The sequence below is a fragment of the Penicillium hispanicum genome, assembly GCF_028827665.1.
Source record: "Penicillium hispanicum strain IBT 35686 chromosome Unknown utg000001l_segment0_segment0, whole genome shotgun sequence".
In the NCBI taxonomy this organism is placed as follows: domain Eukaryota; kingdom Fungi; phylum Ascomycota; class Eurotiomycetes; order Eurotiales; family Aspergillaceae; genus Penicillium; species Penicillium hispanicum.
In genome coordinates this window covers 2040150-2063934 of record NW_026623193.1, presented here as the reverse complement: position 1 = coordinate 2063934, position 23785 = coordinate 2040150, and the positions used below count along the sequence as shown (strand labels likewise).

Genomic DNA, 23785 nt, shown 5'->3' with positions numbered 1-23785 from the left:
GTTCTTTGAGATGTCTCACCGTGTGATGTTGATATGTGGAGGACACAAGAGAATGTTCATGCCTGCTGTATGGGAATGTGTTCTGTAGATAGGAAGTAGATAGAGAGGGGGGGGGGGGGAAGCCGTGGAAGAAAGTAATAGAAAATGTCAACAGAGTTGATGTCTTCTGGCTAGCAGAATGCAAAGTGAACCAGTCGGCTTGGGTGAGTATCAAGACAGGAAAGAACACATATAAGGAATCTCACTCAAAAGTGTTACTTTTCTGGAAGCGACGATAGTGCGTCATTAGGCAAAATATAAACTACATATGAAAGTCTTGGGAGTATTCACAACGCTTTTTTTTTGGTATAGACCACGCGGCGATCTATCAAGGCCACCAGATCAAGCCCCAAAAGAAATAGAATGCAATTCCACAGAAGCACAAACAACACGGTAAACGCCATCCCATCAGAACGTGCTCATGAACAGGTCATAGTTGGTATATGCAGGGGGAGGGGGGCTTTGTGACAAAAGAGGGGGGGGGTAAAGCTGAACAGGGCAGCTACATAGTCACATCCATCGTATCATCACCGGCATCGAGGGCATTCTGCCTCTCGGTATCTGGAACCACAACCCCACGCCCACGGCCAGCAAGCAATTCACGCCTTACCTCGGGACTGATGTCCTTGTGGCCACGGACAAGTAGCAGATCCAGAAGTGCCTCACGCTGGTCCTCGGTGATATCGTTACGGTAGCGCTGAGCGAACACCAGCATAGATTGGTGCCACAGCACCGGTAGCTTGTAGCCCTTAGAGCTACTGGATGGGCCATCGCCCATCATTGTGTCCTCAGAGCCATCTGCGGCCCGGAAGCGCAGGAAGTGGAACACCAGAGCGTCGATGACCTTGTATGGTAGGGCATACTTTTTCTCCAAGAAGACACGAATGAAGGTGTTGACAGCACCAGTGCTCTCCAAGGAGCGGGTGGACTGCTCAGCTGCCAAGTCGCACATGCGGAGAAGCGCGGCAGCGGAGTGTAGAACCGGAATAGATACACGAGCAATCACTGAAGAGACAATGTGGGCCTCGCGCAAGGTGCAAGTGCCACTAGACACAAGCGGGAAGAGAAGACCCTTGAAAAAGCACGCAGGCTTGTAAAGAGCTTTGCGCAGCGAGTTGTAGGTGTGGACATTTAGCTTCTTGGTCTCGTGGATCTCCTCACGGACGCGGTCCAGAAGCACAGTCGAAATATACTCCTGAGCCACAGCGGGCTTGGCAGAAATGAAAATACGGGTTCCGGCATAGACGGCATTCGCAGTCCACCTCTCAGGTTGGGTGATATCAAGAAGGGTTTGCCAGTTCGGCACTGTCGGGAGAATCTTGAACGGCTTCGGGAGCGGACCAGACTTGTAGCGGGAAAGAATCATGCCGACCCTACGAGTGATATGGTTTAGCTTATCAGAATCATCAAGCACGGGGCAAATGACATACTTCTCATATACCTCCACAGCTTTCGCTGGGATCTGGACTGCATCCTCGGCCAACCCACCGCCTTGAATAAAGGGTGCGCTATCGCCAGCTTGCTTTGCCTCATGCTCAGCAATCTTCTCCAAGATCAAATCGGCAAGGTTTGTCGTCTGGCCCGCTGCACTGGGCTCTCGCGGGTGGAAAATAGGATCCTCCTCGTGGCCGGGCATAAACTTGTTGAACATGTCGAGATCGTTGGGGTCAACCTCCTGCGACAATATTAGAATCACATTGATTTCCAGTTCATGAGTATCGAGCAGAACTCTTACCACTTCCTCAACTTCCTCGTCAACCCACTCGTCATTTTCAAACTTCTCATCATCCGACAATGGCTCTTCATCGAACCGAGTGTCGAAGTCGAACGCTGCATTCGACTTCGGCTCCGACTTCATGGCAAGTTTTTGTTCGGCCGCATCCTCCTCTGCCAATTCTTGGCCAATCTGTAAAATTTTGCGCGACATCTTCGCATCAATAAAGCGTTGTCCGTTCTCACCATCCTCATCCTCGCCCTGGGACCGGGGCTTGCCCTTTTTGCTGCTGTGTGTTCGTAGATGCCCCGCAGACGTGATATCGTCCGCTAGAGGGTTATGTCTGCGCGCTGCGGCCGCAGCGCGTGAGCTGGTGGCCTTCGGCATGTTTATCCTGTCCTCGGCCGATGCGATCCCAGTATAAGGAAAAGACGGAAGCAGACGGTCTGTAGATGTGCACCAGTAGTTACCTTCGGAGCAAGTGTGTGTAAAATTTTGGATCATGTGACTCTTTCTGCCAGGCGGAATTATCTCACTGCTAACCGCCTTCCTGATACAACATACCGCCTAACGAATCTCTCGGCAAAAAAGGAGCGCAGCGCTTTCCTCGCAATGCGTTTTCTCAATCCGATCTGCGTGTTCCAAAAAGCTATCTGGAATTCTTGTCTTCGGTGGTCGCCGGTGGTGACGCTAAGGAATTTGAGATTTTACATGGGCGAGAACGCGCAACGACAGCCGCCAATATCAGCAGCATCGAATACAGTTGGCATCTTGATCTCGAGCGTGAACGCGACGCCGAAGACCCGGTCCCGAATTTGGCCTATTGTCTCTGCGTCGTGTTGACTGTGGTAAGCTTTTGTGCCTTGTTTATTCTCACAAATTGTTTTGCCAATGGTTTTTGATCCCAGCGGGCCTTGGGGAGCTGGAGTGATGATCAATGGTTGTCACTTGACATTGACTGACCGGTATCAATATTTCTAGATGCTTCTTTTGGTCATTCGAACGCTACGTCTTTCGCAAAGACCCATCGTGGCCGCCTAAGATTAGGTTTTCGCCTTCCTTTTCATCTGAGCCGGCATTTTTATTCTTGTCTCCATCATGGCATCCGGTCAAGCTCCCGGGTCATCCGCGCCCTCCTCCAACATCAATTCCCCCATTCTCCAACCTAGCAACGGGCCTCTTCTCAATGGTGCATTGTCAGACCTCAACCCCCGATCCTCACCTGCACCAATCAGCAGTGCATCTGTACAGGGCGATGCTGCTCGTTCAAAGCGAAACAAACGTGACAGTCGCAAGAAGCGTGAGGCCAAGGGTCTAGACCTGGAAGGCGCGCCCCCACCTAAAAAGCGTGCAACTGCTGCTCCAAGCTCCGCTCGTCCCAGCTCAGATCTCCACATTCTCCGCCCATTGCTGCTTGCTGAGCCTCGTCTGTCAGACAGATACCCTCCGCCACCTCGGCAGTTTAACTTGGTGACCAAAAGATCATCGGAGATCCTAGGGCAAAGCTGGGATTTCTACGAAGTTGTTGACAAGCTCACAAACAAGAATGGTTTCCGTTATACTTACGCCATTGCCGATCCTGGCTTTCCTCATATCAAGTATCGACAAACTGACGTCCGACCCTACCACGCCCGCTTCAGCTTCGAAGATTCGCCTGCTGCGATATCCTTCTCGCAAGATGCCATGGCGGTGACCACTTCCGATGCCTGGCATACCGCTCGTGCAAATGTCTGCGCCCGAGAAGGCACATACTACTACGAGGCTCGGGTCATCAGCGGAGTGGTCAACAGCGCCCCACAAAATAGCGATCAATCCGCCATTTCCCGTGGCCACGTTCGACTTGGATTTGCAAGGCGTGAAGCCGAGCTGGATGTCAATGTCGGGGTTGACTGCTATGGATACGGGATTCGCGATGTGAATGGAGAAGTTGTCAACCGCATGCGCTGCGAGTTCTTCTTTCCGAAGGGCGAAGCCATCAATGAGGGCGATGTTATTGGCATGCTTATCACTCTTCCACCTCTATCGCTTCACAGAAAGATCGCCGAGGGCACATACGATCCGGCTATAGACGGCAACGGCTCGGACTCCCGATCCCGAGCCCCTGCTGCTGCCAACGTCATCCGAGATCGCATCCCTTTTCATTACAAATCCGACTTTTGTTGGCAACAATCCAACGTTTTCCCTACCAAGCATCTGCGTGACTACGCTTTCAACCTGAAAGAAACACCAACTTTTGGCCCTCCCTCCCCCCTGAACAGTGAAGATGCTTCTCTGCGCACATTACCCGGTTCCAGTATCACTATCTTCAAGAATGGCATCAAGATGGGTACTCCTTTTAAAGAACTCTACGCTTTCCTTCCCCCAGCAAGCCGTCTGGCTAACGGGACCAACAACCTTGGTATCGGTGAGCGTGAAAATGCGGATGATGGCATGATCGGCTACTATCCAGCTGTGAGTTGCTACGGTGGCGGGGCAGTCGAGTGTCGCTTTGAAGGGCCGTGGTGGATTGGCCCCCCTGAGAAAACCGAGACTGGGGAACCAATCCGACCTATCGGCGAGCGGTTCAATGACCAGATTGTTGAGGATGTTGTAGCTGACATTGTGGATGAGGTCGAGGCCATGTTTACCTGGGGTGGAGTGGACGGCGACGTGATCGGCAACAATAATACCGAGCTGGATGGTACTGCATCCGGTGCTGTTGGGGGCTCGGAAGTGTTGAAAGCCGGCGTCGGAGCTGCACTTGATTCGGCGGCCTCGGCTCCCACTCCTGGATCAGCACCTGGCGCGGCTGCTGTATCTGAATCTGCTGCGAATAGTAACCAGGCAACACCCACTGCTACGGGTGAGACGGCTGGAGGGAGTTTGGGCGTAGAGGATGGAATGAGCGTTGACACGGCCGAGACGCCCAATCCTACTACAGAGGCTCCGATCGTTGGGGTTGATGAAGATATCCAGATGACTTGAGGGTTGTCGAGCACCTATGCGTTTCCATCCCTAACAAGGACTGTTTACTCTTCGATCTCATGGAGTGGCGTTCCGGGCTTCGATCCTACCGTATTGATACCATTCATTTTCCCCCAAGGCTTAATGTAGCCATCCATATTCATAACTTGAGAACACAAGTGTAGAATCCTATCATCAAATATCTGTTGGGGACGGGGGTCAAGGCTGGGCTGGTAATATAGATATAACAAGTGGTGTCTCCGTAGTCATATATGCAAGAAAAGGAAAGAAAAAAGAAGCTCATATGTGGCAATCCTCTTTTCCTGGTGAAGTTTAAAGCCTGCAGCCTTCCAGCATCTCTCCAACTTTCATAACCAGCTCATCGTCTCCATACTGGCCTATAATCTGAATGCCGGCCACCTCTTCGGCTGCGGGTTCATCAGAGCTCAAAGCCGTCACCGGCACAGAGAGAGCTGGTAGGCCAGCTAAGCTGGCCGGAACGGTGAAGACATCATTGACGTAAGCATCAAGCGGTGAAGAGCCAGAAGAAATGAGAGACAGCCGCGGGGGTGGTGATGGCGCGGTGGGACAAATGATAACATCCACCTCGGCAACCCCGGAGCGCCCTGAATTTGGCTCGTGCGTATCAGCCAGCGGGTGTTTAGCGCTGAACACAGCGTTGAAGTCTTTCTGGACTAGTCGGCGGACACGCTGTGCCTGGATAAAATAGTTGTCCATAGCATCGGCACTCAGACTGAACGTTCCTAGAAGAATACGCCGTTTCACCTCTAATCCGAAGCCGCTGCCGCGCGTGTGGGAGAAAAGATATCCATCTGGTTGGCCACTATCTGGACCATCTTCTCGATTTCCATATCGCACACCATCATACTTGGCCAAATTCGAGGAGGCCTCAGCTGGGGCGAGGACATAATACGCTGACAACGCATGTTTTGTGGCTGGCAGGGAAACAGGGTGGATAGTATGCCCCTTGTCTTGTAGGCGTACCAGAGACAGAAGCCAAGCTTTCCGGACTGATGGACTGAGCTCGGAGATGTTGTACTCTAATGGAACACCGATTCGTAGAGGGGCTGGAGCCAGTCGTGACATGTATGGTGGAGTCCGAAGCTGCGATAGAATCCGGGATCGTGAGAAGGGAGAGAGACTGGTTGGGTCATGTGGATCGTGATGGTTGAGGGTAGCTTGGGAGGTATATTAGCAAACCTGGGTCATTCAGCACGGGGCAAATTGGCCATACAGAAGATGTCTCGAACTCTAGAAGTCTTTTTCCCTATAATACCAACGGTATCGAGGGAGTTGGCGTAAGCGACCACACCCCATCGCGAGATTAGACCATAGGACGGCTTGAAGCCTACGGTTCCAGTGTATGCTGCAGGGAGTCTGACAGAGCCTCCCGTATCTGTTCCAAGAGCCCTGCAATGTTTCAATCTCCCGTCAGTGATTTACTTGCAGCCCTGCAGTGTCAATCATACTCACGCGTAGCATTGGTCAGCAGCCACAGCGACAGCACTCCCACCAGAACTACCTCCGGCTGAAAGATCATAGCCATCGGAATCTTGTCGCGGGTTTTTCACAGGACCAAACTGCGAGTGCACCGAATGCGATCCCATGCCAAATTCATCCAGATTAGTCTTTCCTGCCACGATTGCCCCAGCTGCCTGCAATTGATTGATGACAGTTGCATTGAATGGGCTGTTGAACCTGTCTAGGATTCCCGAGGCACAAGTGGTTGGAAGCTCACGCGTACAGATGTTGTCTTTGACGGAGATCAGACGACCGTCCATGAGGGACTTCGGTTTTCCTGTAAAAATTCAATTCATATCTTTGGTCAGCTGCGAACCAGAGTACTGTGCGAGTCTTCGTGGGCATACCTTGCTCTCTGCGCCGGTCTGCCTCCTTCACGTGCTCCGACCACTGCCCCAGGCGGGGCAGTGGTGTTATGAATGCATTGAGACCGTGTGCATGTTGATTAGCGATGCATTTCTCTGCTTCGCGGAGAAGGGACATTTAGGTCGGTGGGAGGGTGAGATTGAGTGTCGCGTGGCGGGTGGAAACCCAAATCTCAAATGGCCCGTGCTTTGGAGTGTCGAGGCCGACCAACTATGGAGAGCATGTGTAGGTGATTTGAGGCTTTTGATGTTGCTTGGTCTTGGAAGTTTCTGAGATTCAAGGATACATATACATGCAGATCTGCTACAGTTTTTCATCTCTAGCTTCCCTGTTAGATTTTTGGAATATGCGTTGCCCCAACTCCGTCTACATATGTCCTCAGTTGACTCGGTATTTGACTTCATCCTAGGTAAGTAATGAGGAATGTATTCATTTTCTAGTCCTTTTTAGTCATGTACTAGGAAGCTGAGCCTAATCATAGATCTTTTTGACTGCTGATGTTCGTTCCTCTACAGCCCGGTCAAGCCTTTCGTCACTTGGCCATTCTCATTGTTTGTCACCAAAGACCTCAAAAAAAAAAACCATCTCAACTTAATAGATATTTTTCTTTCTTTCTGCTCAATATTTATAAAAACGATCAGAGCCACAACACTGGATAATTTGATAGCCCGTCAAGCTCCGTCGAGTTCTCTCGGCCCGAGCTAAATCGCCGAAGACGTCATCCCTTGCTCCGCCCGACCGCGTTGCCGCCTTTTCTTTTCCAGTATCGTTTGCTTCATTGTCTCAGCATACTCACTATGTTGTCCCGCAGTGTACGGAGAGCTGCCACTCAGGCTACATGGGCCTCTGGTCCAACATGCAACCCAGCGCTCGCCTCCACCCTTGGCAAAGCTCAATGGGCTGAGTCCATTCGCCCGATTCAGGGCCGGAGATACATCTCTATGTATGGCTACACACAAGCAAAAGCGCTGGTCTACTCGAAATATGGCGAGCCCAAGGATGTGATTAGGTAGGTATTCATTCTGATTGAGCTAATTTATGGGTGTCAATGGATGCGCACAGAGCTAACTACTGTCAATTACTCTTCTAGTCTACACAAGCACTCAATCTCTGCCCCGCATGGCACCCAAGTGAATCTCCGCCTGCTCACAGCGCCCATGAACCCGGCAGATGTTAACCAGATTCAAGGCGTGTACCCGAGCAAACCGCCCTTCCAGACGACACTGGGCACGACTGAGCCATCGGCCGTAGGCGGGAATGAGGGTGCCTTCGAGGTGATTTCAACAGGGGCAGGCGTCAAGAATCTTCAAAAGGGTGATTGGGTTATCATGAAACGTACTGGCCAGGGTACTTGGCGCACACACGCTCAGCTCGACGAGTCACAGCTCATCCGCATCGAAAACAAGGATGGCTTGACACCAATGCAAATCGGCACCGTGAGTGTAAACCCCGTCACTGCGTACCGGATGATCCGTGACTTCTGCGAGTGGGACTGGATGCGCGCTGGCGAGGAGTGGCTTATCCAAAACGGTGCCAACAGTGGCGTGGGACGCGCGACTATCCAGCTCGGACGCGAATGGGGGATCAAGACGCTTAATGTTATCCGGCAACGGAAGACTCCCGAGGAAACCGAGGCGCTCAAACAGGAGCTCAAGGATTTGGGTGCCTCCGCTGTCATCACTGAAGAGGAAATGCTGACTGGCAATTTCCGGGATATGGTTCACGAGTTCACTCGCCAAGGTCGTGAACCCATCCGCCTCGCCTTGAATTGCGTTGGCGGTAAAAATGCTACGGCTCTTGCAAAGACTTTAGCCCCCGACTCCCACATGGTCACTTACGGAGCCATGTCGAAGCAACCGGTGGCGCTGCCTTCGGGCTTGTTGATCTTCAAAAATCTCGTCTTCGATGGGTTCTGGGTCAGCAAATGGGGGGACAAAAACCCCGAGCTCAAGGAGAACACCATCAAGGACGTTCTGCAGTTGACTCGTGCAGGTCGGTTCAAGGACATCCCGGTTGACGATGTGAAATGGAGTTGGGAATCCGAGGGCGCGGACCTGGCAGAGAGCGTGCAGGGCACCTTGGGAGGATACCGCAGTGGAAAGGGCGTGTTCACTTTTACCGGAGGAGACGAATGATAGGTAGAAGCAGATTTAATGTACCATATCATCTACACATTATTACATTACGCACACCGGCTTTTCTTCGACTGGAATTATGTGCATGGTAACAAATAAAATGGACTGTATACAATTGAAGGACACAAAGACCGGGAGAACATCCCAGTAGAAGCGATCTCACCATGTGGCAGTCCATCACTAGCACTTCCAATGTTGCTTCACCCAGTCTAGAATGAGATCCATCAACGTCATAGACGGCATGTATACATCGCTATCTCTGACGAAATCGACTTCCAGACCAGCGAACTCGGCTGCCAATACCAAGTATGGCTGAACGAATTCAATGTAGACCAGGTCCACTGTCTCTGGCACTTCAGTTGTATTTGCACCCAGCAACGCTTGGATACAATTAGGCACGCGGTAAAAGGATATAGGGGTATGGAGGGTATCGTCTCCATCCGAGCCCGCATCATCCTTGGTTGTGTACCCAGGGGTGAGTTTTTGGTCTCGCGGATTCGTCGAAAGGGGAATTTGATGTGAGCCAGCTCCTCCGACAGCAAGCGACTCGTCCAGAATCTCGTCTCCGCCAACAACCACATCGTTCATGAATGTGAGCTGCTCAGGGCGCGCCAGAGGGAGTAGAGACTCATCCTCAGTTTGTATAGCCTGCAAGATCTTTGTCTGCTTGTTAAGGATCTCCATAATCAATTGCACTTTTTCATATGGAACATCTTTTACGTAGCGGAACCCATTTGTGAACGGCGAGATAGTGAATGTGGTATCCTGGGTAAATGGACCCTGAAAGATGTCAAACCGGATCGCTCCTGTATTGAAGATAGCCGCCGTTGGTATCGAGCCGCGAGATTTGTCTTTCAACGAGTCGGCCAGCACTCTGGTCTCTAGCCACGTATAAATGCTGTTTGAACTCGGGTACGGGACTCGTGACATCCAAAAGTTAGTTGGTGCGCAACCATACACGGTATCCAGATGAAGAGTGTTGCGAGCTTGAGTGATTAGCTGAGAGACATGTCGCCCCTTTTCGGTGTGGAAGGAATTCTCATCAAGGCCAGTGTGGTGATAAAAAGAGAAAAGATTGTTATCGATATACCGGCGTTTAAAGACAGGACGCGATGCCGTACTCGGTCGATCACCGGTAGAGAGACCATCGATTGACATAAAACCGATGGTTTCCATGAACCGTCCACTCGCAAGGGCGACAGCCTTTGAATCATACTGTGCAAAATCACGAATATGCTGATGTCCACCGAAGAACTGAATTGGCATGTCCCAGCGGATCTTACGAATTTCTTCGAAAATCGCGCGGTATTCTGGCGAATGAGCCGGGACATGACCAGCGACCAGAAAGAGATCGACGTCCTTGTCCCGAATCGCCTCCTGGAACCAAACCTCTTTGATAGTCTGTTCCACCGGCTGTACCACGGTGTTGTTGTAGTTGCCGGTGAAATCAAAAAGGAAGCCGAATGCAACTACGCGAATTCCCTGTTGCTGGGTGGTGAACTTTTTGTATCGCGGAGCAAGCGGGACCAGCTCCTGGGTGGTTGGATGGTAGATGTCGATATTCGAGGCGAGATAGTTGCTCCGGAAATTAGGTACGGTGGTGAGAAACTCGGACTCCGATGTATTCTGTTTGTACAGTTCGTGGTTTCCCGATGTCACGATATCGATATGCTGATGGCGCAGGATCTCCGACAAGTAGATTCCCTTAGGCTCGGAGGAATCGTAAAGGCCATTTCCCTCGACGCGGTCCCCCGTGTCTATCACTAGTAAGTCTTGACCTTGCGCCTCTGCCTTTTCCCGTATACGCGTCGCGAATGAGATATAGTCCCCCCAGTCGGCCGAATAAGATGGCCTGCGAGACACGGGTCAGTAGAGCTTATGATAGAGAATCTCTAGCGGCATACTCCTGTAAATGACCGGCCAGCCAGCCATGGGTATCAGTTGTATGAAGGAAATTGAGTTGCCCGAAATGAAGCTCTCGTATGGGAGCGGAGATAGGAGCGGGCGCGGCGGCGGGCTGAGCGGCGAGTGCCGACGGGACAAGCCAGGGCAACACGGACCACAACATCTTGAAACCCGGCGACATGCTGTGTCACCCCTCCCCAGCGACGATGGCAAAGAATCACACTGTTTCCTAGACAAGAGAAACGAGGATATGTAGAAGAGGAAACAAGTTGACAGACAACAAAGCTTATGGATGAGCATGGTAGCTATCGTACGGTTACGGAAGGAGCTGCCGGTGAGCGGCTGACTCAGCGCCCAACATCTTTCCGATTTGCATCTCAAAGATTCAAGCGCGGCCTTCCCTTTTCCCCAACCTCGTCGTTCTGGTCTTCTACAGCCTGTGTGCCTGTTTCGGCCCTGCGGACCTGTCAATTGTCACTTCCTCCACATCCACCCTTCAATTTCCATCCCAATCCCCGACATGGCGGCTCCCCGACTTTTCCGCCCAGCAGCCCGTCTGCTTTCTTCGCGCCTTGCTTTCACCCCTCTTCGCCCGGCTTTCGCCCAGTCTGCATGCGCTCAGTCGGCTCTGCGTGCTCGAGGATATGCATCGGAGAGCGGTACCAAGGAGGTCACCGTTCGTGATGCTCTGAACGAGGCCCTAGCGGAGGAGTTGGAGACCAACCAAAAGACTTTCATTATGGGTGAGGAGGTCGCACAGTATAACGGAGCGTAAGGGCCCATTACTCCGCTGTTTTCCTCCACGAGCAGCATAGCATATTTCTGTTGAAGTTCCGCCGTTGCTGACGGGGATTCCTTTCCTGCAGGTACAAGGTGACGCGAGGTCTGCTGGACCGCTTTGGCCCCAAGCGTGTTATCGATACCCCCATCACCGAGGCTGGCTTCTGTGGTATCGCTGTTGGTGCTGCTCTGGCTGGTCTGCATCCCATTGTGAGTGATTTGTGGTGATCGCCAACGAAGACGTGGGTGGACAGCGGCTAACTGATGCTGTTTGCTCCCTAGTGCGAGTTCATGACCTTCAACTTTGCCATGCAGGCCATCGATCAGATTATCAACTCTGCCGCTAAGACTCACTACATGTCCGGTGGCATCCAGCCTTGCAATGTCACTTTCCGTGGCCCGAACGGCTTCGCCGCCGGTGTTGCCGCACAGCACTCCCAGGACTATTCGGCCTGGTACGGCAGCATCCCTGGTCTGAAGGTGGTCTCCCCGTGGAGCTCCGAAGATGCCAAGGGCCTGCTCAAGGCTGCTATCCGCGACCCTAACCCAGTGGTGGTTCTGGAGAACGAGTAAGTGATTTTCTTCAATAGAAATCCCCTTGGGCCCGAGGAATCCGCTTGGCGCGGGTAACTAATTCCACGATCAAATAGGCTTATGTACGGTCAAGCTTTCCCTATGAGCGAGACTGCCCAGAAGAGCGACTTTGTCCTCCCTATTGGCAAGGCCAAGATTGAGCGTCCCGGCAAGGACCTGACTATTGTCTCTCTCTCCCGCTGCGTTGGCCTGTCCCTCACTGCCGCCGCCGAGCTCAAGCAGAAGTACGGCGTTGAGGCTGAGGTGATCAACCTGCGCTCCGTCAAGCCCCTCGACGTTGAGAGCATCGTGGCCTCACTCAAGAAGACTGGTCGCCTGATGGTCGTCGAGTCCGGCTATCCTATGTTCGGTGTCTCCTCCGAGATCATGGCTCTGTCTATGGAGTATGGCTTCGACTACCTTACTGCCCCCGCTGTCCGTGTTACCGGCGCCGAGGTGCCCACCCCCTACGCTGCTGGCCTGGAGAACATGAGCTTCCCCCAGGAGGACACCATTGTCAACCAGGCCGCCAAGCTGCTGCGGTTGTAAGTGGTGCGCGTGAGCGTGCAGTAATAAAACCATGTGCCTAGTACCCTTTCATCTGTCTCATTTTCCCTATATCGTTTGTTCCATCATGTCGTTATTCATTGTCCCCTAGGCAGATTCTTGGAAAGCTGTGTACGATTACCTTCCTCGGGTCTGTGCCTTTGTTCTTCACCCAGCGTAAATGCTTAAGATGGTTGTCTGTCTGGTTTTGATTCCTTAGATTAATAGACATTGGCAACTTTGTCCTTGATTCAGATTGTACAAGTCATTGCCGCCCCAAAGGAAAGTAATTGCGAAACTCCAGAGGTCCCGCTCGACGCCGGTGGTGATGCAACGTAGAACAACAACTAGTATTTGATGCGAAGGGCCTGTCACGTAGCCGCTTTGACGTCTCGTAGCCCAGCACACGTCGGGAAGCAATCCGTTGGCCGGCGGGGATCGTAGTAGTCTCCATCCCGATCGCGCGCATCTTCCTCATCGATATCACTTTCAACATCATCTCGAGTACTTCTATCCTGCAAAGGCTGAGAGTTCATCGAGGATTCTTGCTCGTTTGTTGTTGGTCTATTACCGTCAACGCCGTCGCCATCATCGTCATCATCATCACCCAAGACATTCTTCTTCACGGGTGCCGCAGGCCCCTTCACTGCCGCAAAAGAGCTCTTGAAACCACCCTTCTTGAAACCTCCGCTAGCACTACTTGTACTCCCCCCACCCGATGTCCTAGTAGTGCCAGGCGCATCGATAACCCTTAGTCCAGCCTCTGCATCGGCTTTGCGCTCAGCGCGACGTGCCTTCTCTGCGGCATTGGGGTCGCGTGAGAGCTGTTTAAGATCCTGTAGGCGCTTTCGGTGCTGATGATCATAGGACGATATGTGGGCCTCGTATTCTGGGTGCCGCGAGTATGATTTGTTGCAGAGCGAGCACGTAAAGGAGCTGAGGGCAGATCGCGCCGACTCGGTCTGCGGACACGGTTAGCGGAGGGATTTGGATTTGGATGCTGTTTGAAGCGGAGAGACGATGTCAACCTTTGGAGCCGGGTTGGTAAAACCGCGCTGTATTCAGAAAACGATTAGCCTTGGTGAGCCATGAATTTCGGTCGTTGAGACAATTACCGGTGGCATTGTGGATATGGGGGCAGTGATGAAGTTCCAGAAGCTTGAGAAGCTCGAGAAGCGTTGGGCCTGCGCGTATCAGAAGCGGCGCATTTGGGCGGGCTCACCATGATCGGCGTCCCCCGACTTTTCCTGGTTTTTTTTTTTTTTTTACTCTCAATGCACTACTTTGCCGTGGACTTTCTACCGCAATCACGAATGCATGAGTGACGCTTTCCTTGCCATCTACGAATCTCTTTGTCTTTCTTTCTTGTTCTCTCTTTAGCTTGATCTTCCACCATGCAGTCCTCCAGGGACCTCAACCCCCGGGACATTGACACCGATGCCAAGTCCGTCATTTCCCTGCAGGAACTGGACCCCTCGCCTGTGGATGATTCAGATTCGATTCCGGACCTCGAGAGCGGCGAAGGTATCTCCCAGCCCGAAGATGAATCACCACAGCGTACTTGTGGATTCCCGAAGTTGGGTCTCCGGCCCCATCGGTGGGATGCCTTGTGTATGTTGCTGCAACCTCCCATCGCCGATGCTGAATTGATACTAACAGGAATGTAGTGTCCGGTCTTCAGAGATACTCAACATATCCACCGACGGCTTTTTTCATCCTACATTTCGCCAACACCTCGCTCATCCCCCTCGTGACCTGCTCCGTGCCCGCCAGCGAGCCCTATCTCCTGCTCACGCGACCAGTCTACCAGGCACCTGGGCTGGAGCATCTCGTCCTGACCATTCCGGTGATCACCCACATTGTCGCTGGGATGGCTCTGCGAAACACTCGGGCCTCACGACGGGCTCGACTATACGGCGCGGAAACACGTGCCCAACGCGACAAGCTTTCTTGGTGGCCGCGGGTTTCTCTTCAGGCGCGCATGGGTTATTTTCTTGTGCCCATGATTGGGCTTCATGCTCTGGTCAATCGGGCCACTCCCGTGATGGTAGAAGGGGGTAGTTCTGGAGTAGGACTGGGCTATGTCGCTCATGGTGTGGCGCGGAGCCCCATGTTCTGGAATATTTTCTACCTGCTGTTTGTAACGACCAGCGTGTGGCATTTTGTTGGTGGCTGGGCAACTTGGATGGGCTGGAGGGTTACTACTGCCAGGAACGAGCGCAGGAGCAAGGGCTCGCTGGAGGGCTATCTGGGCTACCCCGAGAACCAAGATCTCGCAAAGCGACAGCGCAGAATGTGGTGGATTGTCAATGGCATTGCAGCTGCGGGCGCCGCTCTCTGGCTGGCAGGTGCTCTTGGGGTGGTCGGACGCGCAGGTGAAAGCGCTGGATGGGAAGCGCAAGGGTGGAACGAGATGTATAGCCAAGTGCCGGTCATTGGGGATTGGCTGTGATGGAAGTGGCTTGATGGTGCACATAGAACTGTATACTAGGGTGTAAAACTAGACTTAATTTCTAATATTTTGATGGAGGGCACATACCCAGGTGTTCATTTCCTGGCTTATAACCCAGCTGGTAATATATACTTCCTATCTGTACGTCCATCCACGCTTTTTGCCATGGTGGACACTTGGTCTGTGCGTGGATGTCTTTTTCTCCCGAGCTGCGCGACAGGTCGACGTCCACGCTTCCTAAGTGTCCATGAACTCGCACTCTGTTCAGTCCACTCTTGTTGTGATCCAAAGATGCACCTTTGATCTCAGAAGCTTCGCTAGGGTGCCATTCCGTCATCGAACCACCTACTCGTTCCCGAGAGCCTTCGGTCATTCAACGAGAGCCATGGAGAGCTCGACCAATCTCCCCCAGGTGCAATACCGCGGCACCGAATACAACGTTATTAAGGAAGGCCTGGCGCATATTCTCAATCCACCTGCACAGGCGGCGGCCTCCAAAGGCACAAGAAAGGATCTCAAGGCCGAAGATGAATCCCAGTCCGTCTTCTATAACCCAATCCAGCAGTTCAATCGGGACTTGAGTGTTTTGGCAATCCGTGCCTACGGAGAGCACTTGTTCGACTCGAAGAAACAAAAGTTGGAACAAAAATCAAAAAAGCGTGCCGCAGGAAATGTTGCCGCCAAGGGCACGAAGCGAAAGCGAGAGGATGAAGCGAAGGACCAACCCTCCAGGCCGTATATGGCCGAGTATGAAGGAAAGGCTGAAGTAACAAGCGAACAACAGATGGACCCAGCCTTCAATGAGAAACAGAAGGTTCTGCCTGATTTACCCACTGCGTCTTCATTCACCATTCTGGATGCATTGTCTGCCACGGGTCTTCGGGCTCTCCGCTATGCTGCAGAACTCCCGTTGGTCTCAAAGGTCGTAGCGAACGATCTGTCCACCTCTGCTATCCAGTCTATGCAGACAAACGTTGATTACAATGAGCTTCAAGGTCGGATTCAACCCAACCTGGGTGATGCACGTGCATATATGTATGGGCTGGAACCGTCTCAGAGGTTCGATGTCATCGACCTGGATCCGTATGGCACCGCATCTCCATTTATGGACGCTGCAGTCCAGGGCGTGAAGGATGGGGGCATGCTCTGCGTGACTTGTACTGACGCGGGGGTTTGGGCCTCCACCGGCTACGCTGAGAAGGCATTCTCTCTGTATGGCGGTATCCCCTTGAAAGGATCTCACTCGCACGAGGGTGGTCTGCGACTGATTCTGAACGGCTTGGCCATGTCAGCCGCCAAGTACGGGCTATCGATTGAGCCACTGCTATCTCTATCGATCGACTTCTACGCACGTGTGTTTGTGCGCGTGTACCGCTCCCCGGCCCAGGTCAAGTTCACCGCTGGCAACACGCTACTCGTTTACAGTTGCGATTCAGGCTGCGGTGCCTGGTCCACACAACCTTTGGCTACTGTAAGACAGAAACTGGATCGCAAAGGAAACCCCGTGCATCACCATGGGCTGGCCAAGGGCCCATCTGCCGGTCCATACTGTGAACACTGCGGTTTCAAGACACACCTTGCAGGCCCCATGTGGGGCGGGCCGCTGCACAACCTTCACTTCATTCAGAAGGTCCTAGACATCCTCCCCAAGCTCGATTCCAACACATATCAGACCATTCCTCGGATCGAGGGCATGCTAACCACTGCCCTGGAGGAGGATCTCGATCTCACTCTTTCAACCAAAGCCAGTGTCGAGAATTCCGAAACCAATCCCCAAAATGTCCAGTACCCGGCCATCATTCCTCGATCAGACCCGGCCCGTACAGACCAACATCCCTTCTACTTCACTCTCAGTTCCCTCTCAAAAGTTTTGCATTGCTCCACTGTCCCCATTGATGAGTTTCGCGGCGCTCTCCACTCTATTGGATACCGCTCGACCCGCAGTCACGCAAAGCCCAATTCTATTCGCACCGATGCCCCCTGGAGTGTCATCTGGGAGGTTATGCGTGAATGGGTTCGCCAGCATGCCCCGATCAAGGAGGGGTCTCTAAAACCGGGCACTGCCGGGGCCGCAATCATGGGCAAAAGCCGCGATAACCTGCGTAAGCTGAATGATCAGAACGAGTGGCTGTCCTTGCTAAAGAGGGACCTTCTAAATGCCATCGAGTCGGGCCGCGACGTTACCGACCTGATGACCAAGGTAGAGGCTTCTCTGTACCGCTCTGGGTCCCGACAATCGTGGAAGATTGCTGCCACCGATATGTCAGACACTCTCCCTGACGCTAATGCCTCAACGAATGAGAAGTCTGCGTCGGTAGCCTCGGACTGTCTGCATCCCAGCTCCCTCGACATCAGATTTGATGGTGCCCTTGGCAGGGAAGCCTCTGCTGTTCACTCGAGCAAGCGTCTGGTGCGGTATCAAATTAACCCACGAGCAAACTGGGGCCCGCTCAATCGTGCCACGGTAAACTCAACATGATATTCTATAGATGCCCTTGTGTATAAATAGTATACGATATTTCTTCTCATTTCTGTTAACAACATGATAGGGACAAAGATTGTAGGCAATTCTCCCAGAATGGGGTTTCAAATGTGCAAGGGTTTGACAAAGCTTGCTAAAGCCAGCACGGCCCAGACTGCCTAGTTACATGAATGGAATTTTGTCGGTTCGAAGTTTTGAACGTAGATGACCTACCAGCCGAGCTGTGTCATTGTCCGTCGCTGGACGGTATGATCAGCAAGCAAAAAAGCCCACCGACAGGATCTATGTAATATGGGGACAAATTAAAATGGACTTGTGGCATGTCATTACTCCCATTATAAACACCAACGAACCAGGAGACGAAACTGGCCCGAATTAAAACACGAACATAAATCACAATCATGACGTCTCAAAATAGAACAATGGGCCGAGAGAGTAGCGTCACCCGCTGTTCCCATCAGCGTTTATGTGAAAACGCGAACGCAAAAGAAGGAGGGGGGGGGGAAATAAATGTACGGCGGTCTCAAAACTAGAACTGCGAGACCGCAACAGCAACAGCCTGCGAGTCACTGTGGCTGATGCTAACATTGATCATCTTGACACCGGCCTGCTTGGCGGCAGTGGAAGCGGCACCGTGGAGCTAAAAGAGAAATCTTCTCGTGAGCGTTTTTTGATCACTTGAAGGGCGGGCGAACATAATATGATTGACTTGGTGCACTTACGTTGACCACCGGAGCACCATTGGCATCACTTCCGATCTCAATATCCTTCAGGGCTGCACCAGCACCCTTGCTGCTGACACCCAGCGACTTGAAAACAGCTTCCTTGGCACTCCACCGGCCGGCGAACGAAGCCTGGGGAGAGGCGGCCTTGCGGCAGTAATCCTGCTCATTCAGGGTGAAGTTACGCTCAACGAAATTCTCATTGGAGATGTTGACCGCCTCGATGTTCTCAACGTCGACACCGACCTTGGAGTTCTTGGTTGCATTGGCCTTGGCCAGAGACTCAACCGTCTGCCGAGTGCTCTCCTCGCTTGGGCTTTCCACCGTCGGGGGTGTGGCCGAGTACTTCAATTCGGAGGTTTTCTTGTCGACGCTCACGCGGTAGTCGGGGTTGAGGAAGACCTGGGTCTGCAGGTTGTCCTCGTAAGGAGCCTTGCTCTTGGCGACAAATATGCTGTTATTGATCAAGCCATTGTGGAAGAACCGATAGGCCTTCTTTTGGCGAGCCTCGACCTTGTTCTTATAGGCCTGGTATTGGGCCTGGTCAAGGGCGGCGTACAAGTACTTGGGGTGGATACCAATAACCTGAGCACCCTTCTGACCGAAACCAAAGGAAGTGACCGAGAACGCCTTGATGCCGTCGGTCTGGATGCTTCGGCTGGGGTACACGATGTAATCGAACTTCTCCATCACCTTGTCGACATTGTCGGCGTTGCGGTTGCCAGGGACGAGCCCACTTTCCAAGACCTGCAGACAGCCGTTGAACATCCAAGCGCCGGCGGCACCCTTCGGGTGACCAGTAAGATACTTCTGGAATATACCCATGACGGCATTACCCTTCTTGCGGCCCAGGTGCTTGAGCTGCTGGCAGATGACGTCGGACTCGTTCTTGTCGTTGGCAACGGTAGAAGTACCGTGGAAGGAGGCGACGCCAATGTCGTCAACAGTCAGGCCCCAGGTAGCCAGAGCGCCGCGAAGGGGAGCAATGCGCGAGTCCTGCTTCCAGAAATTATTGCCAAGAGAGAACTGTGCATCCTTCTCTTGACGAACGGCCTCACGCTCAATATGCTGGGCGCGCTCGTGCATGTACTCGGAAACGTTGAACGTCTCATCAGTTTGAGCCTTCATAGCTTCGACTTCCTCCTGGAGGTAGAGCAGCTCAGATTCTTGCCACTCCTTGATCTGTTTCTTGCGCAGATCCAGCTGGCGGCGGCGATACTTCAGATCAAGCAGAGGCGAGGGGAACTTGCCAGGGTTCTCCCGGGCAGTGGTGAGAACACCCTGCCCCGGGGCAGGAACGGAACGTCCGATCTTGTCAGTGGCGGTGGTTGTCAGGGCGATAATACCGTGGATGGGCACACCCATGTCAAGGGCGAGCTGGGCGCTCATGATAAGCTGCATGCCGCAGCCTTGAGACTCCATGAAGCCGGCACGGGTGGTGGTTGTTGGACGAGACATCTCCTGTGGGGTACGGCCGTGAGTAAACTCATCTTCAGCATTGCTCGTGGCCTTCATGTTGGCGAATTCATATGAGCCCTCCTCCTGGAAGTCATCGAAACCCCCAACAAAGCAGACACGGGCCTTACCCTCGACAATGGTCTCGTAACCGATGTCGACAGACTCGACGGCGGTGGCACAAGCCCCAACAGGAGTCTTGATAGGGCCGGTAGAAGACAGAAGCAACATGTTCACCCAGGCGCTCATAGTGTTGATGAAAGACTCCTGCAGAATATCTTTCTGCAGCGGCTTATCCAGGTAGCGGTCCTTGTACATGCCACGCAAGGCATTGGAACCACCAATACCGGAACCGATACAGTTACCGACCTCTGACAGATGGACGTACTTGTAGAACTCGTATGGATCGGTGATACCGGCCGAGAGCATGGACTCGGCAGTGCAGACCAAAACGAACAAGGTCACAGGATCGACCTGTTCGATGATATCGTCGGGGATACCATAGCGTTTAGCATCCCAGCCAGTAGGAATCTGGCCAGCCACTAGACGGTCGAACTGAAGCGCCTTGGGGATGAGCAGGTTGGCACCCTTGCGAAGACGGACAGTGTATTCGCCAGAGTCAGGGATCTCGAAGATCTCAACCTTCTCACCGTGCTCGCGCTTGAATTCCTCCGCAGTCTCCTTGGAAGCTTCGAATGGCTCCAAGTCCTCCTGGATGACAATCTCCTGAAGCAGCTGCTTCTGCTTGGGGTCATATCCCTTGAATAGCTCGGGTTCAATGAGACGGATACCGGTGTGCTCCAGGATGAACTTTTCATACTTCAGCTTGACATCCTTGTCATCGACAGGGTCACCAGTCTTGGCATCGACCCAGCCGGAGTAGGCCTTGCCCTTGAGGGGACCATTGTGGTGTTTGATCAGACCCATAATCCAGGCCATCTCAACGCACCCCTCGAGAGAGAATTTGCCATAGGCTTCCATCTCCCAGCGAGTACGCGAGTTACCCCAAGGACCAACCTCAGAGAAACCAGTGACGACAACAACCTTATCCAAGTTGACCATTCCCTTGAGAGATTCATTGATAGGCTTGACCTCTTTCTCCCAGTCGGGAAGCTTGGGAAATTCGAACTTGATATTGGCACGAGGCTCGGCAACGACCTTTTTGTACAACACTCCACTGTCCTCGCCATTGACAACTTTGTGCTCAATGGCAGTCTCCTTTATGACAGCTTGGCGGACGTCGCTGGTCTCCATGATGTCGGTACGGAGCTTGGTCATCAGACCCTTGAGGTCGGGGATGAACTGGAGACCTCCGTTGAGATCGGCCCAGACAGGATCAAGTTGGCAGAGGTTGACAATAGTCGGGGACATCAGGCCAAGAAGGTTGAAGGCCATTTCCTGCTGAGAGAAGGTGCGAACGCCAAGCTTCTCAACACCCTCAGCAACCATGTTGTTGCCGCTCATCAGACCAGTACCACGAGTCCAGCCGATCACTGCACCACAAATGGTGAGGTAGTTGCTCCAGTTCTCCGAGTACCAGCGGTTGAAAAGGGTCTCTAGGGCTAGCTTGGACTCCGAATACAAGCCGTCATTGCCGAAAGTACCGTGATTGGGGGACAGAGGCAAGATGACTTGGGCAGGGCGGGTCTCAAATCCGTGAGTCTGCTTCTGGGTCTTGATCGAACCCAGTAGGCGGAGCAGGTTGGTCAGCATGATACGATGTGCCAGCTCTGACTTGGAGTCAATCGAATCGATCTCACGACCATTCTCGGGGATAGCAGCGAACGGAACCACAAAGTCCAAGTCCCAGCCCAGACCCTTTTTGGTGTCATAGATGTAGTCAACTAGAGCCTGAACGTCCTGCTGGCTACCTTGGTTGAAAGGAACCACGACAAGCTGGGATCCACGAGCACCGTAGCGGGCGTACATAGCCTGATAGTACTCCGTTACTTCACGAGAGAAGCGGCTAGTTGTGACAACCACCTTGGCACCACCGCTGATCAGACCTTGCAAGACCTCGGCACCAATAGAACCGGCACCGGCACCAGTCATGAGGACGTTCTTGCCCTGGAAGGTAAGACCAGATTGCGCAGCCGACTCCAGAACATTCAAGTAGATGCCGGTGAGCTTCTTGTTGTAGTCCCAGCCGTGCTCGGACTTCTTCTTCAGGTGAAGAAAGGGAATGGTCTCGACTTTGCCTGTGCGGGGTGTGTTGCGCTTAAGCCCGTTGCGACCGGGCTTCTTGGAGTGGCCATTCTCCTGGGGCATGATCTGGCTCTCGTTCATGCTGAGCGCATGGAGAACGTCTTTGTAAAGAGCGTCGAACTGTAACTGGGACGCCTTCGAGAGACGATGTTGCTTGCGAATAAGCTTGTAGACGTTCTTCAGATCGTTCTGGACCTTATTACGGTTGCTGTACTCCGAGATAGGGCCACCCTCGGCCATCTGCTTGACATAATGTTCCAATTTGCGGGCACTGGGACGGCCAACTTCCTCATAGCCAATGTTGCCCCGCGCATCGATGGTTGTCTGGGGGCCAGTGGGGACGGCGACATCTTTGTAGACGGGGGCAACGTCCAAAACCTCTCGGCAATTCTCAATGAGCTGCTGCGCCAGCTCCTTGGCCAGCTGGTAAGTTTCGCCACGCTCAGTTGGACAGTTGTCAATGTGATACTGCATGAAGTCGAGGAGGAAGGGATTGGACCGGTTCATGATGCGAATGCACTGGCTGACAATTTCACGGTCAACCACCTGCAGGCGGCCGAAGATAATGTCGTAGTACATGCTCAATGCATCTTGACGCACCCAGTTCCACGAGGAATCGTAGACACGGGCCTTCAGAGGGTCGAAGGATGGCTCGATACCGGACGCATAGAAGTCGCCGTGCTCGGCTTGCCACAGATCAAGCTGTGCCTGGAGCGCCTTCTGTGTCTCCTGTGAGGTGATGAACGCCTTGTCTCCGGCACGCAAATCCATCTTCAGGTATCGAGCAATGACCTCCAATTGTTGCTTGAAGAGAGCTCGCTGATCTTTGGTCAGAGCGTCAATGGCGGCTGGGTCCATGAGCATACCACCCGCACCCGCACCGGCATCCCCGCCGGCAGTAGGAGTCGAGAGACTGATACCGGCGCTGGCGGCATATTTGTTGGCCACGTCATCAAGAAAGGCCTTTGCATCGGCTTCTGAACCCAGACGGGCGGCCGGTTCCATGGTGATGGCGAGCAGGAGCACACCGTCCTGACGGCCCGAGCCCAGCCCCCACCGAGTTTCCAGATACTTCCGGACTGCTGTGATATTGAAGCCACCGGGCATTTTGGAAGAGACCATCCGGGCAATGAGGGATGAAGATTGCTTGCCCAGTTGGCCATTGAACGTGGCTTGCATGGAGGCACCCAGCTCATCCAGAGGGGTATCTTCCGGTTTCTCCGGCGTCGAGCCGAATTCCTTTCCCAAGTCACCTAGAATTTCGTTCTGTAATGTAGATTTACCTAGCATGAGATATTCAATTAGCCAGGATCGACTGGTGCGACCGATCAATGGCTCCCGACTTACCTCCCACAAGGTCTTTAATAGCTTTTGTCAATGGAACATCGGCGAGACCCTTCTTCATCTTCTGGGCAACCAGCGACCGCAGTACATCCACTGCTGTGACCGGGGCGTCTTCCACGGCCGCCGCTGGGCCGGAACTTGGGGGTGGAGGAGCCGCCGCCGCCGCTGGTGCGGAGGCGACCGCAGTGGCAGAGGCTGCCACTGTCGGAGCTGCGCCGGCGGGCTCTGCTACCGGCTCCTCCTCAATTGGGTCGACATCGTAGTAGATCTCCTTCGCATCCTTATTGTAGCAGAGAATCTGACGCTGCACTGAGGTGGCGGCGTCGTAAGCTTCATACTTGGAAGCTAGTGTCCGTCGTGCCATTCCTCCCAAGGTATCTGCCGGACCAATCTCAACAATGCGCTCGGTGCGCTGTTCGGCGAGGACGACATCTTGCGTCTCGATCCATCTGACCGGGGAGGCGAACTGATAGGCGAGGAGCTCCACCAGCAAGGTGTGAGCTAACTCTTGCTCAATCTCGGGACGCATTGTGGTAGGGGGGTATCGTCGGTATTAGGTAGAAACAGGACGCAACGTCCTGG

The 23785-nt window shown here is 53.1% G+C and overlaps 10 protein-coding genes across 10 annotated transcripts; 5 read left to right on the top strand and 5 right to left on the bottom strand.

Moving 5' to 3' along the window:
* Window positions 1–541: 541 nt before the first annotated feature.
* On the bottom strand, window positions 542–2140 carry N7459_000785 (snoRNA-binding rRNA-processing protein ENP1; the record flags this gene model as incomplete). The annotated part of the gene is made up of 2 exons (XM_056939970.1): window positions 542–1412; window positions 1470–2140. The coding sequence occupies 2 exons, from the start codon at window positions 2138–2140 to the stop codon at window positions 542–544; spliced, it is 1542 nt and encodes a 513-aa protein (XP_056804250.1).
* A 711-nt stretch (window positions 2141–2851) lies between these two features.
* Window positions 2852–4717, top strand: N7459_000784 (SPRY domain-containing protein; the record flags this gene model as incomplete). The annotated part of the gene is made up of 1 exon (XM_056939969.1): window positions 2852–4717. One exon carries the CDS (start codon window positions 2852–2854, stop codon window positions 4715–4717), a length of 1866 nt encoding a protein of 621 aa, XP_056804249.1.
* Window positions 4718–5029: 312 nt separating this feature from the next.
* On the bottom strand, window positions 5030–6721 carry N7459_000783 (glutamyl-tRNA(Gln) amidotransferase subunit HER2; the record flags this gene model as incomplete). The annotated part of the gene is made up of 4 exons (XM_056939968.1): window positions 5030–5895; window positions 5952–6127; window positions 6191–6515; window positions 6586–6721. 4 exons carry the CDS (start codon window positions 6719–6721, stop codon window positions 5030–5032), a joined length of 1503 nt encoding a protein of 500 aa, XP_056804248.1.
* A 680-nt stretch (window positions 6722–7401) lies between these two features.
* Window positions 7402–8739, top strand: N7459_000782 (enoyl-[acyl-carrier-protein] reductase; the record flags this gene model as incomplete). The annotated part of the gene is made up of 2 exons (XM_056939967.1): window positions 7402–7613; window positions 7695–8739. The coding sequence occupies 2 exons, from the start codon at window positions 7402–7404 to the stop codon at window positions 8737–8739; spliced, it is 1257 nt and encodes a 418-aa protein (XP_056804247.1).
* A 180-nt stretch (window positions 8740–8919) lies between these two features.
* On the bottom strand, window positions 8920–10807 carry N7459_000781 (metallophosphoesterase family protein; the record flags this gene model as incomplete). The annotated part of the gene is made up of 2 exons (XM_056939966.1): window positions 8920–10591; window positions 10644–10807. The coding sequence occupies 2 exons, from the start codon at window positions 10805–10807 to the stop codon at window positions 8920–8922; spliced, it is 1836 nt and encodes a 611-aa protein (XP_056804246.1).
* A 357-nt stretch (window positions 10808–11164) lies between these two features.
* On the top strand, window positions 11165–12546 carry N7459_000780 (pyruvate dehydrogenase (acetyl-transferring) subunit E1 beta; the record flags this gene model as incomplete). Its single annotated transcript, XM_056939965.1, has 4 exons — window positions 11165–11415; window positions 11511–11634; window positions 11707–11993; window positions 12075–12546. 4 exons carry the CDS (start codon window positions 11165–11167, stop codon window positions 12544–12546), a joined length of 1134 nt encoding a protein of 377 aa, XP_056804245.1.
* A 368-nt stretch (window positions 12547–12914) lies between these two features.
* N7459_000779 (putative C2H2 finger domain protein) lies at window positions 12915–13667 on the bottom strand (the record flags this gene model as incomplete). Its single annotated transcript, XM_056939964.1, has 3 exons — window positions 12915–13505; window positions 13572–13598; window positions 13659–13667. 3 exons carry the CDS (start codon window positions 13665–13667, stop codon window positions 12915–12917), a joined length of 627 nt encoding a protein of 208 aa, XP_056804244.1.
* Window positions 13668–13937: 270 nt separating this feature from the next.
* N7459_000778 (MCP1 family protein) lies at window positions 13938–14995 on the top strand (the record flags this gene model as incomplete). Its single annotated transcript, XM_056939963.1, has 2 exons — window positions 13938–14154; window positions 14211–14995. The coding sequence occupies 2 exons, from the start codon at window positions 13938–13940 to the stop codon at window positions 14993–14995; spliced, it is 1002 nt and encodes a 333-aa protein (XP_056804243.1).
* Window positions 14996–15160: 165 nt separating this feature from the next.
* Window positions 15161–17474, top strand: N7459_000777 (tRNA (guanine26-N2)-dimethyltransferase; the record flags this gene model as incomplete). Its single annotated transcript, XM_056939962.1, has 2 exons — window positions 15161–15178; window positions 15264–17474. 2 exons carry the CDS (start codon window positions 15161–15163, stop codon window positions 17472–17474), a joined length of 2229 nt encoding a protein of 742 aa, XP_056804242.1.
* A 532-nt stretch (window positions 17475–18006) lies between these two features.
* N7459_000776 (trifunctional fatty acid synthase subunit FAS2) lies at window positions 18007–23732 on the bottom strand (the record flags this gene model as incomplete). The annotated part of the gene is made up of 3 exons (XM_056939961.1): window positions 18007–18117; window positions 18200–23142; window positions 23207–23732. The coding sequence occupies 3 exons, from the start codon at window positions 23730–23732 to the stop codon at window positions 18007–18009; spliced, it is 5580 nt and encodes a 1859-aa protein (XP_056804241.1).
* Window positions 23733–23785: the final 53 nt, after the last annotated feature.